Below are 17,521 nucleotides of genomic sequence, written 5' to 3'. Positions count from 1 at the left end.
GAAATCACTGAATATACCTTTAACATAGTACACAATATTCATTCTACAACATAATTATATGTCAATAATAGCCTTTGTTCCGAATGTCAGTACTTTGGGTGGTTCTTTCAAGCCTACGGCCAGTAGAGGTGAACTATGACAGGTGTGAAGTGAACTCCAGTGGAATACATGAGGAAGGCCTTAGTTTATCCAAAACAAAGACACAACACTAACAACTTAGAAAATAAGCTGTAATCTAAAATAGGCTATTTGCTTGTCCTATGTCAAAAGGTTTTTTCCCAGTGCCATTATCCATAAAGACAAGTCTAGTCGCTTCAAGTCATTAGCCAAACTAATCCACTTGTGGCTCAGTGCCTGTGTTATGCGATCACACCAAGGACTAAAGACCAAACAAGCTTTAGTAGCAGCCATACACCACAGACCAAAGGGAGAAGAACACATGAAGCCTGCTAGTTCTGTCATTCAGACAACTAAACGTGACTGGTCCAAAGACCAGTCACTGGTGGAAGATGAAACAGAACAAATGCATCCTTGAGATGGAACGTTGACAGCCGAAGAACTTGGGAACGTGTTGACTTGACAGATAAAGTGACCACGTAAGTACACTATATATCTCATGGATGGTTCTTCTAGTTTCTGATTACGACAGTGTTTTCCTTTTCATATTTTTTTTTCCCTGCGGAGATGTCTGTGTAAATAAGAACCTGACAAATGTCCTGGAACAGGAAAGTGAGGTGGTTCCATCTGATTACATTTGTTTTAAGTTGATCTCCCAAATATAAATGCACTGACTTAATGGAACCATGAAGATCATGTTCTGTTTACATTCTTTGCTCAATATGGGCATTCAAAAATGACATAAAAAAACAAAATGCAAATAGTTAAATAGTTTAACCTTTGTAGAAATGATCGAGTCTCCCTCTCCTGAAGGATTGAGGACAATCAGGGAGGTTATAGGAGTCATCCGGCAGATAACAGGATTACGACTTCCGGCCTCCTGTTTTCCTTACAGGCTGCACTGACATGTTGCCTTGCCTGCAGCGCACGTCCACTGTTGTGCTGACATGATGTATGTTTTTGTGCTTTGACCAGGAACAGCCATGGGATGTGGCGTCTCAAAATCCAAAGAGTTCTTCAAACAAGAAGAAAAAGGTAACATGGACACAGAGGCCAAAAACCTCATTCAGAGAGAGGTCTATTGAGTGGCATCTACATGAATTACAGAACCTGCTTTTGTATAGCAGTAATGGCTCAGAGCCTCTGCCTGATGACCAAAATCGTATCTCCCCCAGCCAGGGGGACATTTCCCTTTAGGCTAGTGGTTAAGATGTTGACTCTCCATGCGGGAGACCCAGGTTTGATTCCTGGCCCTGGCCGTTACACTTTGTGAGGGCCCATCTCACGATCAGAAAGAGACATCTCCTCATGACCTACTGTCCATGCAGTATGTTTAGCCTATAACCTCTAACCAAAGCTATTTCTTGTTTCTCTTCTCTGCCCTGTTACATACATCATAGCTCCTGTTCCAGGTAAATGCTCAACACAATCCATCTTGATTGACAAATATTTATTTACAGTGTTTGAGTGTGGGTTTCATTTAAGAATCTGTGGACTTGTTTTTCTCCTATCATCTATCTGCTGCATTTAGCATTGCCATGTAAGCCACACCTCCACACCTTGTTTGTGTTTGTCTGTCATTGAGTAGCATGTAGTGTGTAGCAGAGCTCTAGATTGGCTAAAGGTATTAGGCTGCTAGCCAAGTTTGGGAAACAGCCAACAGGACCTATTAGCTCTGTGCAAAATTGGAGTCCCGGGTTTCCTTAAGGTGTCAGGTGGCATACCCAATTCTTGTTCTGGGTCATTATCCCATAAGCCTAATATCTCCCCTTGTCCACAGGGAGATTCCCTCTTACGAGGTTAGTGGTTAAGTTTAGTGTCCCTTAAGTTCCGACGCAGAAGACCTAGGCTTGAATCTTGGATACACATTGCTGCGGCCGAAACAAAGCTATGGGAAACAGGAAATGGGCAATGGGCATGGCACCTTCGGGAAACCCTCCACTTCTTGAACAGAGCCTATAGCCTGTGCCAGATCTACAGTATAGCTATAGCTCGTTCTTTCTCGTAGAAGAAAAAACGTATAGATGAAATAAAATATTGTCTATCATAGAAAAAAGCAATCATTAGTTTAGTGATGAAAAGCAAACTGGCAATACTTGTAGCCATAGACTCATTTATGAATGACCAAATAGACCCGTTTGGTTTCATTTCTACACTCTGACTTAAATTGACACTCAGGGTTTGATAACAGGACGTGGGCATAGCTACATGTCGTTTGTAACTCTTGAGTTCCAGTGTGGTACTGTAGTGTACATGTACGTGCTCTTATGTTGCAGCTATAAAGGCTGCAGTGCTCATCCAGCGGTGGTACCGACAGTATGTAGCGCGCACAGAGGTGAGACGCAGGTACACCTGGCACATCTTCCAATCTATGGAGTACTCTGGCGAACAGTCGCAGATAAAGGTGAGAAAGGCCCGCACGCACGCACGCATGCACGCATGTGTACACAATACACATACACACACACACACAATCCACATTAGGTCTCGTCTTCAATGATACTAGAACAGCAATTCCCAACCTCTGGGCCAGGGCCCGCTCGTATACAAGTGGGCCCCCAAATCATTGGCAAAAGACTTTAGTAACTATAGTATAGCCTTATTGACTGTCAATGTCATGCACCGAAAACAGCACACTGCGACGCGTTGTTAGCTTGTAGATCTGCTATTTGCGGCGCGATACACAGCCAAGTACTATAAAACTTGAGACTTCATAAGCCATGAGCTCAACAATCATCTCTATTCCTTTTTCATGCAGCTGTACAATTTCCTTGGCTACCTTATGGACAACTTCACACCGACTAGCAATGAACGTAAGAGTACCTTTCTCTTAGCCTTTCTCTTATCTTTCATAATTTCGAGCCTACATTCGTACAGCACCTCTCTGAAACCATTGTTGGCCTTCCAGGGAACCTGATCAGTCACATCTTCCGAGAGAACGAGTTTTGCCGGGACGCCGAATGGGAGAGGCACTTCGATTACAAGAACATAGAGGTTCCAGAGGTCTACTCGGGGCCTCACCTGGAATTTCCACTTACCGTGGAACAAGTGACTCAACTTGTTGATGCCTTCAGGAACAAGAGAGTAGGTGCACGCTTCATGAGTTTATGAAATGTGTCGGGGTTGATAGTTTGGAATAATTGTGGCAACTACAATTTGAGTTGGTACTTAGTACACAACAGGCCACGACAAAGTAACTGACAAGGTTCTTTTCCACATGTCAGTATTATGGTTATAACATGACCATTACACATCTGTAGCTAAATCCGATTTGCAATATTGGCTACTCTATTGTCCACTTTTCCACACACTGGTGTCAAATTATTTTAGTTTCATTTGATCTCTCATTGGCACAGAAATTATATCAGGTCATTGGAAATGTTTTTTCCTTTCTCACCATCAAACAAACTACGGTAAATGTTATCACATTTACTATACTTGATCTCAGATTCTCAGTACGACAAATGAGGACCAAACCCCAATGTGCTTGACCCTAACCAAGCCTCTGTCCCAGCAGCAGCTACACTCTCGCTACGTCCTCCAGCTTCTCCTAGAAACATGGAAGGTGCTTCGCATGATGCCAAATATCAGCCGGGTCTTTACCTGCAACACTAAGGAAATAACCATTTGTGGTGAGTTTAGAAGAAATCGTATAACAGTTTTCAGAATGTCAGTGGTGCTCAAACCGCTTCATGTCAAGGACCCGCAAAATTATATGTATTTGGCTGCTGACCTGCATCTACAAATACTTTGTTCCAGGGACCACCAAAAGCAAAGATTTGAGTTACAAATGTTTGCTTTAAAATATATACAAATGATTTGCACAAAACAGTTTTGCGAAACAAGTACTTGGTGCTGTGCTATGATCTGCTATTTTTGACTGTACAATGTTGGTGGAAAGCCTGGTGACGGTGAGTGGTGACACAAGGTTAGTAAAGTAAAAGCTGCTGACTTGCAAAAACGTTATTAACACCCGAGTACACACGTGCGCACTGTTTAAACTTCACAAGTTTAAAATAACGTTTAAAGTGGTTAAAAGAGATAATAGTTATAGTTACAGTGCTTGTTGACCAGCTCAGTGGCCTTGTGGTTAGAGTGTCCGCCCTGAGACTGGGAGGTCGGGGTTCAACCCCTGGCCGGGTCATACCAAAGACTCTAAAAATGGGACCCAGTGCCTCCCTGCTTGACACTCAGCATCAAGGGTTGGATTGGGGGTAAGTCCCTGCAACATACTACTAGCGTCATGTCCAGGTGTACTTGTACATCAAGCTGCCTCACACTACAGAAACAGGAGATAGGCTCCTGCTCTATGGGCCTCATGGCTCGGCAAGGCTACACAACAAGCACTTACAGTGCACTTACAGTGCTTGTTGTGTACACTTACAGTGCTTGTTGTTGGGCAGCCCTTACTAATACTGGGGAGTCATACTTTGAATAAAGCTTTGCTGGTTGCAGCATCGTTGACATGAATAATATACTGTACTGTACATGGGTACGTAATACTGTCTAGTTGTAGTTGCCTAATTTATTCATGACAGCTTAATTTCATTATAGGGGACTTGCATGGGCAACTGGATGACTTGCTGCTGATATTCTACAAGGTAAATGTGATCTTTTAATGTGGAACTTTATGAAATGCAAAGCACCTCCGCTGAATAATAGTTTTATGTATCTGTTATGTATTTGTAAGGCATACGGTTTTTGATTGATTGATTGATTGATTGAAGAATTTACAGTTTGCAGAATTACAGTACATTTCAAGCATCAGCCCTAATGGAAATCATGAAAGATAGGAACAATAGGAATAAGCCTTCTTTGCTCAGATACAAAACATATAGTAGGACTATTTAGCAATAACATCCTATAATTGTTTCAAAGGCTTTGTAAATTGCCGCTCAGGTGGCGCAGGCTAGGGGTAACGTTCCTGCCCATCACTGCAGAGTGGGCTCCATTTTTGTCACCGCTAAAACCCCTTATCCCTAAACTTCTTTGCCTTTTTTTTCCTCTTTTTTACTATTTTGCAAAACATTTTTGAATAGTTAACGTGGCCAGTCTACAAGCTCACAACGTGTCAATGTAGATTGGCTAGTTGAACTATTCAAAAATGGAGCCCTGTAGGTTTGAATCCTCCGTGGTGCCTCCATCTTGGCTGGCTGTCCATAGGAAGGCGATTACTGACTGTGTTGTTGTATGTTGTTCAAAGCACATGTTTAGTGGGGGTTTGTGGACTTGGAAGAACTGTTTCATTGCATGCATTTCATTCTCCTGGTGACACTCCTCACTGTCAGATGACCGTTTGGGACCATTAATACCGCTGTGTTGTCATCTTCAGAATGGCATGCCATCCCTGGAGAAGCCGTATATATTTAACGGGGACTTTGTGGACAGAGGAAAAGACTCCATAGAGATCCTTCTCATTCTCTTCTCGTTCCTGATACTGTATCCTCGCGATGTGCAACTCAACCGAGGAAACCATGAGGACCATATGGTCAACCTGAGGTAAGATGGCCGTTACAGCCCATACAGATCGAAGCATTTCAAAACAGCATATAAACCACTTAAAGAGGCATTCCATTACCTTTTAGAGTATAAAACATTTTGACCAAGCTGTATGATACAAAAACAGCAGGTGGATCCTATATTGGTTCACCAATCTGTGCGCCCGCCCCCCTCCTCCTCAACCCCCGATATAGAGCACAGCGGAGAACACTGATTTGAAACGACGCCCCTCTGCAATGTTAGGCCTATTGGTTAGCGAAATACAAGATTCACTGTCACTCCTATGCCACTTTTCCTGTCTCGTTTGCCCAGGCTTTTTTTTAAGCGATCCCCGAGGCTAGTGGTTGACCTATCTTCTATTGAGAAATGTATGTAAAGCCCAAACGGGCTTTCTGCTTAGCAGAGAATTTGGTCCCGGTTTGGAACGAAAAGGTACGGATTGCAGCTTTAAGACAGATGTATGGCTTTGTTATATGACGATGCTGTAGTGTATAGTGACAATAGCCGCTCTACAAGTTCACAGCGCTTATAGATCAGCTATTTTTGAAAAAGGTCTATAATGCCTATAATGACAGAGTCGAATTGATGAAATGCCCTGGACCTCTCCTGCAGTTTCCGTTAACGTTTATGCTATCTCACTGGCACTGCACAAATAAGAAAACATTCATATTCTTGCCATTCTTGTCGAGTCATTCCATTTCTTTCCTTTTATGTACTCGGATTTAGGTATGGCTTCACTAAGGAGGTGTTGACTAAATACAGGGTAAGTTTATATCACATGGATTTGTAACCAGAAATACTTTGACATATCCCTTTTACTTTGTTTACCATTTAGATTTAGGTCCTTATCCTCATGCAGTGGCAAACTCTATTCTCGATACAGGAATCACAAACTATAAACTGCAGGAGTCAACATCGCCTAAACACCCTCAACTAGTATTTGAAACTGCAATTCATAGCTTCTTTAATAAATAATCTCTCTCTCTCTCTCTCTCTCTCTCTCTCTCTCTCTCTCTCTCTCTCTCTCTCTCTCTCTCTCTCTCTCTGCAGATGCATGGCAAACGTATCTTGAAGTTGTTGCAGAAGATCTTCAGCTGGTTGCCCTTAGCGACAACCATTGACCAAAAGGTGGTGGTTCTTCATGGAGGAATTTCAGACACCACAGACCTCAATGTCATCGCTAGAGTGGACAGACACAAAGTAAGGACCCTTACATAGATATTGAAAAGAGAGATGGCAAATGCACATCCTAAGAATTACGTCTGCACACAGGTTTTCAAATATTTTAACCCATTTATAAATATTTATTCAAAAATTACCAAAAAAAATAAAAAAATAAATAAAATTGCTATACTGTACATAGCAATTGCAATCCCAAAAGGGGTCCTCGAATTGAAAGGTATAGTATAGGGATTCCCAGTCTAAAAGGGCTAAACTGAATTCTATAGGTTTGTTTTAAAGGTATATTCAGTGATTTGACTTAATTCAAATATCACTTGTTTTTTCTTTTTTTCTGGATAATCCTCCCTACTATAGAGTGTGCTGACCATATAAGGAGTTCCTCCCTGTCTCCAGTGAGCCCATGGTGTCAAAAAACCCTAGTTTCAGTTTTGGTGGCGGGTGGCAAAGCCTTCATCCAATCAGGATGAGAGGGGCCTTCCTCCAATCATGATCGAGTGGGGGCGGGCCTTGGTGCACATGCTGTTGGCCTGTTGCACTTCCCCCCACTGTAGAGCGTGCATGTGCACATTTTGTTACCGGGGCGGACTGGGTGGTTTTCCAAATCACCCAAATCACTGAATGCTCCTTTAATCATACAGTGAAGTGAAACAGATCTGACTTTTGATTTACTGTATATTGGGGAAGGAATATATCCAAATGGCATCTTTTCCACTGAGCACTGCATGTAACTCCTTCAGCCCGTTCTATTGACGTGTCCAGAATGCATGCATGCGATGCGAGAGTGCGGGCCAGCCAACACCAAATCAAGACTCCTAGATCGCTGCCCTCCACACCAGGTCTGGAGCTCTGCAGTGGCGTTAGCTCCGCTGTAGGTGGCGCACCTCTTTCCCTTCCTAGCTCTACCATGTAGTATTCCCACGGTGTCCGTTTGCTCGCCACCAGTTCTGGGTGCCACCAGTTCTGGGTGCCTGTCACAGTGCCTGCCCAGCCGGCCTCGTCTTTCGCTCTCGTGTCTGTGAACCGCGGGAGGCCCCCGTCGAGGTCCACGTTTCTGATGTTGTCCGCCAATGGGGCACCAAGTGCCATTCATAGCCGGTGTTGGGCAATATTACTCAAGAGAGTAATGTTACTTATTACATATTATTACTCCTTAAAAATGTTATAATATTATATCACTTATTACTTGGAATCAAGAGTAATGCATGGATCCTACAACAACACTATCTGTTTAGTCAGCTTCTTTCAGAATTGAATCCTATTATTTTGAATAACAATAACAATAAGCATCACCAATCAGCCAAAAAAGGCTATAAAATAAAGCATCAATCTCTCTTGACATTCTAAATGAAATGTTTTCAAACAGCAGCCAACAAATCCTGAGTAATATACAATATGTGCTCTTTTGTTTTTTACAAAGTAATATGGTATAATATTACTGTTTTGGCAGAGTAATACCTTATACACTACTCGTTACAGGGTAAAGTAATAATATTACAGTAATATATTACTAGTAACTTGTTACTGCCCAACACTGTTCATAGCATTCTTCTGTAGACGTCATCTGGGCCGTCCATGTCTCTCATAGTGAAGTTAGTAGCACTTAGTAGCACTAACTCCACTGTAGCTATGAACACCTGCCTCTTGCGTCTCCCATGTCAGATTTCCACAGTCTCCTCATCCCAGGCAATGCATTCCAGCCAGGCAATTGCCATCCGGACCTTCAGATCTTGTTCCGTTGAAGCAGTCCAGGCACCGAGATATTGACATGGATACGACATGCCCAGAATAGGGACGCCCTAATTGTATGACAGTGTTGCACGGCCGACGAAGATACTCACAAAGCAAAGCAAAGTTCTTTGTTTACCCAGGGAAGTGGACTAAGCTCGAGATGCTTGTTTACAGCCACACCCTGCTCATAGAACATTTTATGGTAGGGGTTCAATGCCTTGCTCAAGGGCACTTCAGCAGTGGTAATTTGAATGTGCCGGTCCGGGGATTCGAACTGGCGACCTTCCGGTATCAAGACCGCTCCACAAACCATTCGGCCACCGCTGCCACTAAATATCACAATCACAATGTGTGGCATCATGAAAATGTTTGAATATTTTTGGTTTTGGAAATCTTAATAAAATAGGTGTGGAAGTGGTTTAAGGTGTGAGATAATAAACAACCGTCCTGCTCTCTCCTGTTCTCACCTGCCAGTACGTCTCCTGTCTGAGGCCTCCGAAGAAGCGGAACCAGAGCTTGGCCGGCATCTCTGTGGACTCCGACAGCACAGAGACCCCACAGCATGTGGGGTCTGCCAAAAAGATGCCCGCCCGGCAGATGTCCCTCAACAGCAACACCAACGCCAAGGCCAAACCCCTGGGAGGACACCGCGACAGCTTCCATAACCGATCGCTCCAGGACTTGTCCCAGCGCGTACAAAAGCTGACTGTGGAGGAGGAACTTGAGGTTCGACGCCGGCAGGCCGGCCTTCACAAACCCGGTTTCAGCCATTCGCAGGAGCAGCTCAACCCCTCCCTCTCCGCAGACTCGTGCCTAGAGTCCACGGATGTATGTGACAGCGTCACGGATGAGTGGAAACAGGTGACTGGATATACTTTTTAAGAAAACAAAACAAAACAAAAGACATTGTTGCAGGCTATACTGAGCCATTATCATCCCATTAACATTGTTACTAGGGGTGTAACGATACAGTAACTGCATCGGGAAATAAATAAATCGATATTTCAACAATAGAAGTATATAGAAGTATACGATATTATGTAAATAGCATAATATCGTATCGTTTGACTTTGTATCGTATTGTTTTTCAATGCAAATAATCAGTATCAAATCGTTTTGCAATGCAAATAATTGATTGTATCGACACTAAGTACTTGTGCGTTGTATTTAACAATTTTAAGAGGAAAAAGAAAAAGAGGGTTTTAATTACTTTCCATTCAATATTTGGTCTATCGATAAATGTGTATATTCTGTATATTCACGTTTCACAAAGATTTGATCTCTTTGCTAAATAGCTACTGTATCGATTTTAAATCATTGAATCTTCCATGTATCGTATCGTCAACCATGTATCGTGATGCGTATCGTATCGCTGTTAAAATGTATTGTAACACCCCTACTTGTTACAGAAAAACAGCTGAAACCTCCAGTTTCAAGCCTCTGTGCCATTCACAGACAGATCCACCAATTTCAATCAATTTAATCACTTAAACCCTATATATTTCATTGAACAGAGTTCCCCAGGGCTCTACACTAGACCTGCTTCTTCTTCATGAAATCGACTCACCAAAAATAGCAAGATCACAATGTGTCGCAGTCTCGCAGGGTATAGGTTGTTCGGTTCCCAGAATAGGGGTTCGGTTCGTGTCCAGCTAATACAGCATACTGTAACATACTGTAACATGTGTGCCACCAGATCCTGGACCTGCTGTGGAGCGACCCCATGAGCCAGGACGGCTGCGTTCCCAACGAGGTGAGGGGCGGCGGCTGCTACTGGGGCCCCGACGTCACCGAGGACTTCCTCAACCGACACAACCTCCAGTTCATCATCCGCTCCCACGAGTGTAAGCAGGAGGGCTATGAGTTCTGCCACAACCGCAAGGTGAGCAGAGAGAGAGAGAGAGAGAGACAGAGAGAGAGAGAGAGAGAGAGGGGGGGGGGGGGGGGGTAAACAATTCTGCCCTGACATTTGGCCCAGATCAGGATGGGAACCGCAGTTCTGGAGCTAGGGAGTCAGGGCCGCTGTGTTTGGAAACAAGCTTGCTCTCCCCTTCCTTTGCCAGTCTTGGGTTTGTGTGGATGTTGCCCTGTGATGCTTTGTGAGTTTGTAGATCTGCTATTTTTGGTCCGGTAGGACATCTGCCAACGCAGGGAAGCTGGAGGTACCTTCACTAAAAACGCCGGGACAACGCTCCACATGTCCCAAACTCTTCTCCCTTCTGGCTCCAAAACTATGGAATGCACTTCCCATCACAGTCAGAACTGCAGCCTCACTCCCAATCTTCCGCCGTAGTCTGAAAACCCACCTCTTCAGACTCCACCATGGCCCGTAGCACTTGCCCTAGCCTAGCCCCTTAGATAGCACATTATGTAGACTTAGATAGTATTTTAAACAGACTTATAGCTTGTTACGTAGACAGCTCTAGAATTGCACTTTATGTAGTCATAGCACTTTATAGTACACATGTATAATATATTATATAGTATAGTATGTATAGTTAACATAGATACTCCACTGTTACGTTCTTAGTCTACGCATGATTCATGATAACTACTTATATATGTGATGTATGCCATGCTTTTGTTATTGCTTAATGTAAGTCGCTCTGGATTAAGAGCGTCTGCTAAATGCCTAAATTGTAAATTGTATCTGCGCCTCGCTATAAATCAGGGATTATATCTTGTGTCTGAATGAAAGTACGTTCTGCGATGTGCACAGGAATCTGTGATGGGATGATGTGGGTCCTGTTCATGTACTGTAGGATGATGGTGCTAGTATCTATACTTGGCAATAGAAGAAAATAATTTCCAGTGGTGTAAAGTACTTCATTAGAGTACTTAAGTAGTCTTTGTATCTATACTTTATTTGCGTTTTTACTTTTACAGTTTACATTTAGTGTGAACTACTACAAATTATTAGTGGCGAATTTCTTACTCAAAGGTATGGTTTTAAAGTACTTTATCCACCCCTGATAATATCCATGACTGATTGGTATATAATGATATATAAAAGAATGACGTGTCTGGTCTGAGTCTGAACTATTTTGTCCCAAATGCGCTCTCTGAGTAACGAGTTAAAACATGTCAGTGTCAAAGTCATGTGTTTTTTTTTTCCTGCTTCTTTTCTTTTAGGTCATTACCTTGTTTTCTGCATCCAACTACTATGAAGAGGGGAGTAACAGGGGGGCCTATATCAGAATTGGGCCAGACCTTTTGCCACATGTGGTCCAGTACCAGGCCAGCAGTATGACCAGAGAGCTCACTGTCAGACGAGGGTAAACTAGAACGACACTTTTTAATTATCATTATATTTTGTTATACTTTATTAGATTAGAACTGTAAACAGCACGGAACACCCCTGAGGGAAATGGATATCACAAACTCCTGGGGAGTTGTTTCCATTGTGGTCCTATGGCTTTAATGCTTACTTTATACTCCCACATTTAGCACTAGCAGATACTCGGATAAAAAACACAACCCGCAACTACCAATATTTACAAGGAACTTTAAAGAAAAACAAGCCCAAAGTCGCTTACATTAAGCATACATGGCAACACTGAGCATGACAATGTCAACAAATGACAGGGGTTAATCCTAGTGACATAGGTAGAGTGCAAAGACAACAATGTACTGCCTCAGAGAAACTATAGCTACCAGGCAAACATCAATAGCATCTGTCTAAACATCATGCTATCTAAATGGTCTAGAAAAAAACAAATCAAAATAAACAAACATGTGAATACCGGTATGTGGTTTGATCTTTTCTACAGCCAGGGGCGAACGGAGCACTCAGCCCTGCGGGAGCTGCGGGAGCAGCTGTTTGCGCACAAGTCCGACCTCATGGGTGCCTTCCAGAAGTCGGACAAAGAGAACACAGGTGTGTCGTGTGCATTTCACCTTCAAATTCAGTCTCCGGAAGATCACCTTTTACTTTGTTTTATGTCTCAGCCATACCACCCTACTTATATTTAAGTCTAGGGAGGAAGTAATGTGCTCTCTCAATAGTAGACCTACAGAAACTGTTTCATGTTAAACGTAAGTTCCTTAATTAAGCGCTTAACCAACCACTAACCAATTAACTAACCAATTAACGCCCGCGTCTTTATTTTGGGCAACTGTTCCAAAATGGACTGAACGTCGCCACATTTCTTGCGCACTAAGTACCTCCACTATTTGTTTGCCCACATACAGTACAGTAGGTTTTATACTTTCTGAAATATTTCACTTATATATTTTTATAATGGAAGCCATGGGACTCTGATCAGGCTGACATCTTTCCCTAAACTTGGAGTCATACATCATAGATGTATGACTCCAAGTTTAGGCGGCTGTGTCTCAGGAGGTAGAGCAGGTCGTCCAATGATCCCTGGGTCGGCGGTTCGAATCCCGGCTCCTCCTGTCCACATGTCGAAGTGTTCTTGGGCAAGACACTGAACCCTACATTGCCTCCAATGAGTTGGTCGGTGTGAGCTTGCCACTTGTCGGTGTGAATGTGGGAAGTGAGGACGCTGGCGTCGACTGTTTGCCGCTTCACCTCCCAATGTATGAATGAATGAACCATTGTGAAGCGCTTTGAGCACTTGGAAAAGCGCTATAAAAATGCAATTCATTAATTCATTACGCTTAATAGACAACAGACGGCATAGACGACTGACGCTATTTTTGTCCAAAGTGCCCTCAATTCCAGCCCCTGCCTCTCTAACACTCTCTGCACGTCCCTTTCCCTTTAGGCCAGGTGTCTCTGACCGACTGGGCGTCTGCGGTGGAGAGCGTGATGCACCTGGGCCTGCCCTGGAGAATGCTGCGCACTCAGCTGGTCACCACCTGCAAGACCAGCGACGGCATGCTGAACTACAACCTGTGGTTCGATGAACTGGCTATCAGAGAGCCAAGCACAGATGTAATGACAATGACAATACCTAATAACTGCGCACATAGTTACTGGATATTGTTACGATAAAAATGTTGTTGTTATATAGAAAATAGAAAATTCTAAAATTGCTGATACAAGCTCAACAATGATGATGTGATGTGACTTTTCTAAAAATGTTTCAAATACAATACATAACGTATATGTACATTTTATGCAGATAAATTGTTAAAGAAAATCTTTGAAAAGGTTTTGGTGGTTAAAGTCCTCTTTGTGCTGTCTGGTGATGTTCCCTATGTTGTCTCATTCAGCACATTGAAAACAGTTTGCTGGAGACCCTGTACAAGCACCGGTCCACCCTGGAGACCATATTCAGAGTAGTGGACAAGGACAACTCAGGTAAAACAAACAACATATTACCAAAGACACATCAAAGGAATAGTACAGGACATCTGCTTTATTTTCTACTTCTATTTTCTACACAGCGCTTCCGGTTTCAGCGCTTCAAATGGTACTGTACATCACTGTAAACCAAAACTAGAAAAAGTGCCCCTCGGGGCACAGGTCTCCACCAGGGCAGGTCAGGTTGTGGCCTCCTGGTGGCGCTATAATAGGCCAATGTGAAAAGGGTGCCATTTCTTCATACGCCTTTGATGGCAATTGGATGATTTGAGGCATTTTGTTCCAAAAATGTGTTTTGCAAAAATCAACCTGTTGGTGGCGCTATAACAGGCCAATGTGAAAAGGTGGGATATATTCCTCAGCCTAGTAAGAAAATGTGTGAAAGATTTCACGTAAATTGCATGCTGCGTTCATGATTTGAGGCTTTTGTTCAAAACGGGGCAATCTTGCAAACTGTGAAAGCCAATTATAGCCAATTAGGATGGAATATGAAATATGGGACAGATCCGACTTGAGCACATGACCATAGAGATACTGTGTAACGATTTGTGAGATTTTTGGACAGAATCTGGAGGAGTAATATCAAAAAATGTGTTTTACAAAAGTCGGCCTCCTGGTGGCGCTATAAAAGGCAGATGCGGAAAATGCAGGTCAAAGGTTTGTCCTTGGCCTCTAGGGAGTGTGCATGCAACGTTTCACGCAGATCGGTGCAGTTTTAGGTAACAAATGTGAAAAGCTGCCTCATGGTGGCGCTATAACAGGCCGTTCTGGAAAATGTGGGGCAGAGGTTCATCGTTGGCATCCAGGGAGTGTGTGTGCAAAGTTTGGCATCGACCAGGTTAACGGTGCCGGAGATTAGCTGTCCACAGACGGATGGAAGGACGGACGGACACACACACACACACACACGGACGGAGTGCAAAACATACTCTCTCCCTATGCCTTCGGCCTGGTGGAGACAATTATGTGAGCCAACAAGTCTGGCTTGAGAGACTGGATACCAGCTAGCTGATTCCCTTTGTTTCCATTTGTATCGCTAAAGCTTCCAGTGGACATGTCTCAATAACTACCGTACACCGAGACAAATTGTTGTGGATGGCGTTTCTAAATGTGCACTACCATTTGAAAGGCTTTGACTTAGGATGTGCAAACGATTCCTTTATAAAAGCCATTCTTCTCTCTCTGGTAAACAACCTTGCGAGGCTGCTAATTGAGAGATGAGCCTCACATACGTATGTTGTGATAAACTTGCTGTTTGTCTGCTGTGCAAATGGAGCTCATGCTGCAGTTAATCCACCTGTAAGCATGCCAGGTGGTGGCTTGCTGACTCGGCCCAGAGATAAGAGAGAGATTAACCCACTGATCTACTAAGCCCCCCACCTTGCCTCCCATCCCTCCTCCACATTCTAGCTTCCCTCTCTTTGACCACTTTATTGTTGCTGTCAGGAGGAAACCTTTCACGTCCAAAACTGTTACTTTTCAGGAAACCTGTGTCGCAGTGGATCCATTGATTGATTGATTGATTGATTGATTTATTAACAGTTTGCAGAATTACAGTAAATTTCAAGTACAACTCAATACAAAAACTGTTACAGTGAGTGGACGACACCATAAAGCATTACACTTGTTTACAATAGGGCCCACCATTTTCAATTCATAAAAACATTTAGATTAGATCATCATAGGAGGTAAACAGGGAAAATAAACATATACAGTGAGGGGGAACAGGGGTGGGTCGTGGGTGGGGGATTCAGATTTTACGGGGGCCCGTTTTGAATTGCAGCCGTCCGTAGGTGCCCTTTGAGAGCAGTTTTGAAGGAGTCAAGGGATTCGCATGTCTTAATGACTGTTGGTAGGGCGTTACACATTTTGGTGGCATAGGAGCGAAATTAATTTAGTCCCTTGTTTGTGCCGAATCTGGGTTGCACATGGTTTGTTGAACTCCCTCTGGTGTTGTGGGTGTGGACTTCGTTGACATTAAGGAAGTATTTAGACAGGTACATGGGTATCTTGGTGGTGTAGCGAATCTTGTGGACCAGACCCATTGCAAGGTGCTGTACTCTGTCGTCAACCCTAAGCCATTCCAGCCTGTCAAAGTGGGCAGGGGTGAGGCGGGTTCGGGGAGTGAGGCCAAGTAGTAGCCTGACCAGTTTGTTTTGGGAAGTCTGGAGCCTTGTTTTTAGGGCCTTAGAGGTGCTGTGGTACCAGGAGGTGCAAGCGTAGTCGAATAAACCTTGTACGAGGGCTCCTGTTAGGGTCTTCAAGGTGTTTTTGTTGACCAGTGGGGAGATCCTGTATAGGAATCTTGTTCTTTGGTTGACCTTTTTGATTACGTTGGTGGCCATTTTATCACCGGAAAGATTTGCCTCCAGGATGGAACCTAGGTAGGTAATTGTAGTCCAATGTAGTTATTATTTAGTAACAAGCTCTTGTTAACTTTTCATTGGTTAAATGTGTATACATTTTAAAACCCAAAGAGAGACATAACCACTTCCTGCTGTCTGGGCATGTCATCATTATAGATAGCAACTGGTATTGGTTGTTTTCACTACTTTTGCACGGCACTGTGACTGTCATGACAAAGGAAAGGCATTATGTTAGAGGGGGATGGGGTTCAGGATCAGCTTTATTGCCACATCACAGGTGAAGAAGTGGATCACATTTTGTAGTGTCCTTGAGAAGAGAGAGGATAATGGTGGAGTGAGAAACAAAACCGCAAGATTGAAACCGGTTAAGTAATCAATCCTGCATTGTTTTCCTCCTTTTCTCTCCTGCAACAAGGTTTCTGTCTGACAGTGACAAATTGTAACCTGACTCCGCCAGATGGGGCAGCAGAGAGTACACTGGGTTCCCCCCTCCTGCTCCCATCTGGGAACTCTCAGGCAGACTTGATGCCCGGACACAAAACGGCCTGGCCAATCAGCAGCAGCTAGAAGCTAGAAGCTGCTGCTAGAAGCTGCTAGAAACTGCTGCTGATTGGCCAGGCCGTTTTGTGGCCGGGCATCAAGTCTGCCTGAGAGTTCCCAGATGGGAGCAGGAGGGGGGAACCCAGTGTACTCTCTGCTGCCCCATCTGGCGGAGTCAGGTTAGACAAATTGTGCACCCGCCTCTCTTCTCTATCATTCTTTTCACTTCACCGACCCTCCTGTCTTTTCTCTGCATCCCCAACATCCTTTAATAACTCTCTCTCCCTCTTCCAATGCTTTATCACCATATGGAGGTTGCATTGCTTCCTATAACTTGTTCTTGTCTCCCCCCCTCGACCAAAGGCTTCATCAGCATGGAGGTTGCATTGCTTCCTATAACTTGTTCTTGTCTCCCCCCCCTCGACCAAAGGCTTCATCACCATGGAGGTTGCATTGCTTCCTATAACCTTTTCTTGTCTCCTCCCCGTCGACCAAAGGCTTCATCACCATGGAGGTTGCATTGCTTCCTATAACCGTTTCTTGTCTCCCCCCCTCGACCAAAGGCTTCATCAGCATGGAGGACTTCCGGCAGACGTGGAAGCTGCTGAGCGTCTACCTGAAGATGGAGATCACGGACAAGGCCATCTCGGATCTGGCCGTCTCCATCGACAGCAACCACGACGGCAGGATCGACATTGACGAGTTCATGGAGGCCTTCCGCCTCACGGACAAGAAGAGCCGCATGGAGCGCGGCCGCAGCATGTTCATGGGCACCGCCAACGACCTGACCCTGCTGGAGGGGGATCCCAACATATGA

The 17,521-nt window shown here is 43.9% G+C and overlaps 1 protein-coding gene across 1 annotated transcript; it reads left to right on the top strand.

Annotated features, from left to right (window-relative positions):
- Positions 1 to 1,100: 1,100 nt before the first annotated feature.
- Positions 1,101 to 17,521, top strand: ppef2a (protein phosphatase with EF-hand domain 2a; the record flags this gene model as incomplete). Its single annotated transcript, XM_079516060.1, has 16 exons — positions 1,101 to 1,152; positions 2,394 to 2,521; positions 2,876 to 2,930; positions 3,026 to 3,201; positions 3,635 to 3,749; positions 4,672 to 4,718; positions 5,450 to 5,616; positions 6,343 to 6,379; positions 6,667 to 6,816; positions 9,001 to 9,387; positions 10,223 to 10,408; positions 11,659 to 11,801; positions 12,297 to 12,403; positions 13,257 to 13,426; positions 13,708 to 13,795; positions 17,268 to 17,521. The coding sequence occupies 16 exons, from the start codon at positions 1,101 to 1,103 to the stop codon at positions 17,519 to 17,521; spliced, it is 2,262 nt and encodes a 753-aa protein (XP_079372186.1).

The sequence above is a fragment of the Electrona antarctica genome (assembly GCF_951216825.1).
Source record: "Electrona antarctica genome assembly, chromosome: 12".
Classification (NCBI taxonomy): Eukaryota; Metazoa; Chordata; class Actinopteri; order Myctophiformes; family Myctophidae; genus Electrona; species Electrona antarctica.
Note: the sequence above shows the minus strand (reverse complement) of the source record. Positions and strands in the feature narration are given on the sequence as shown.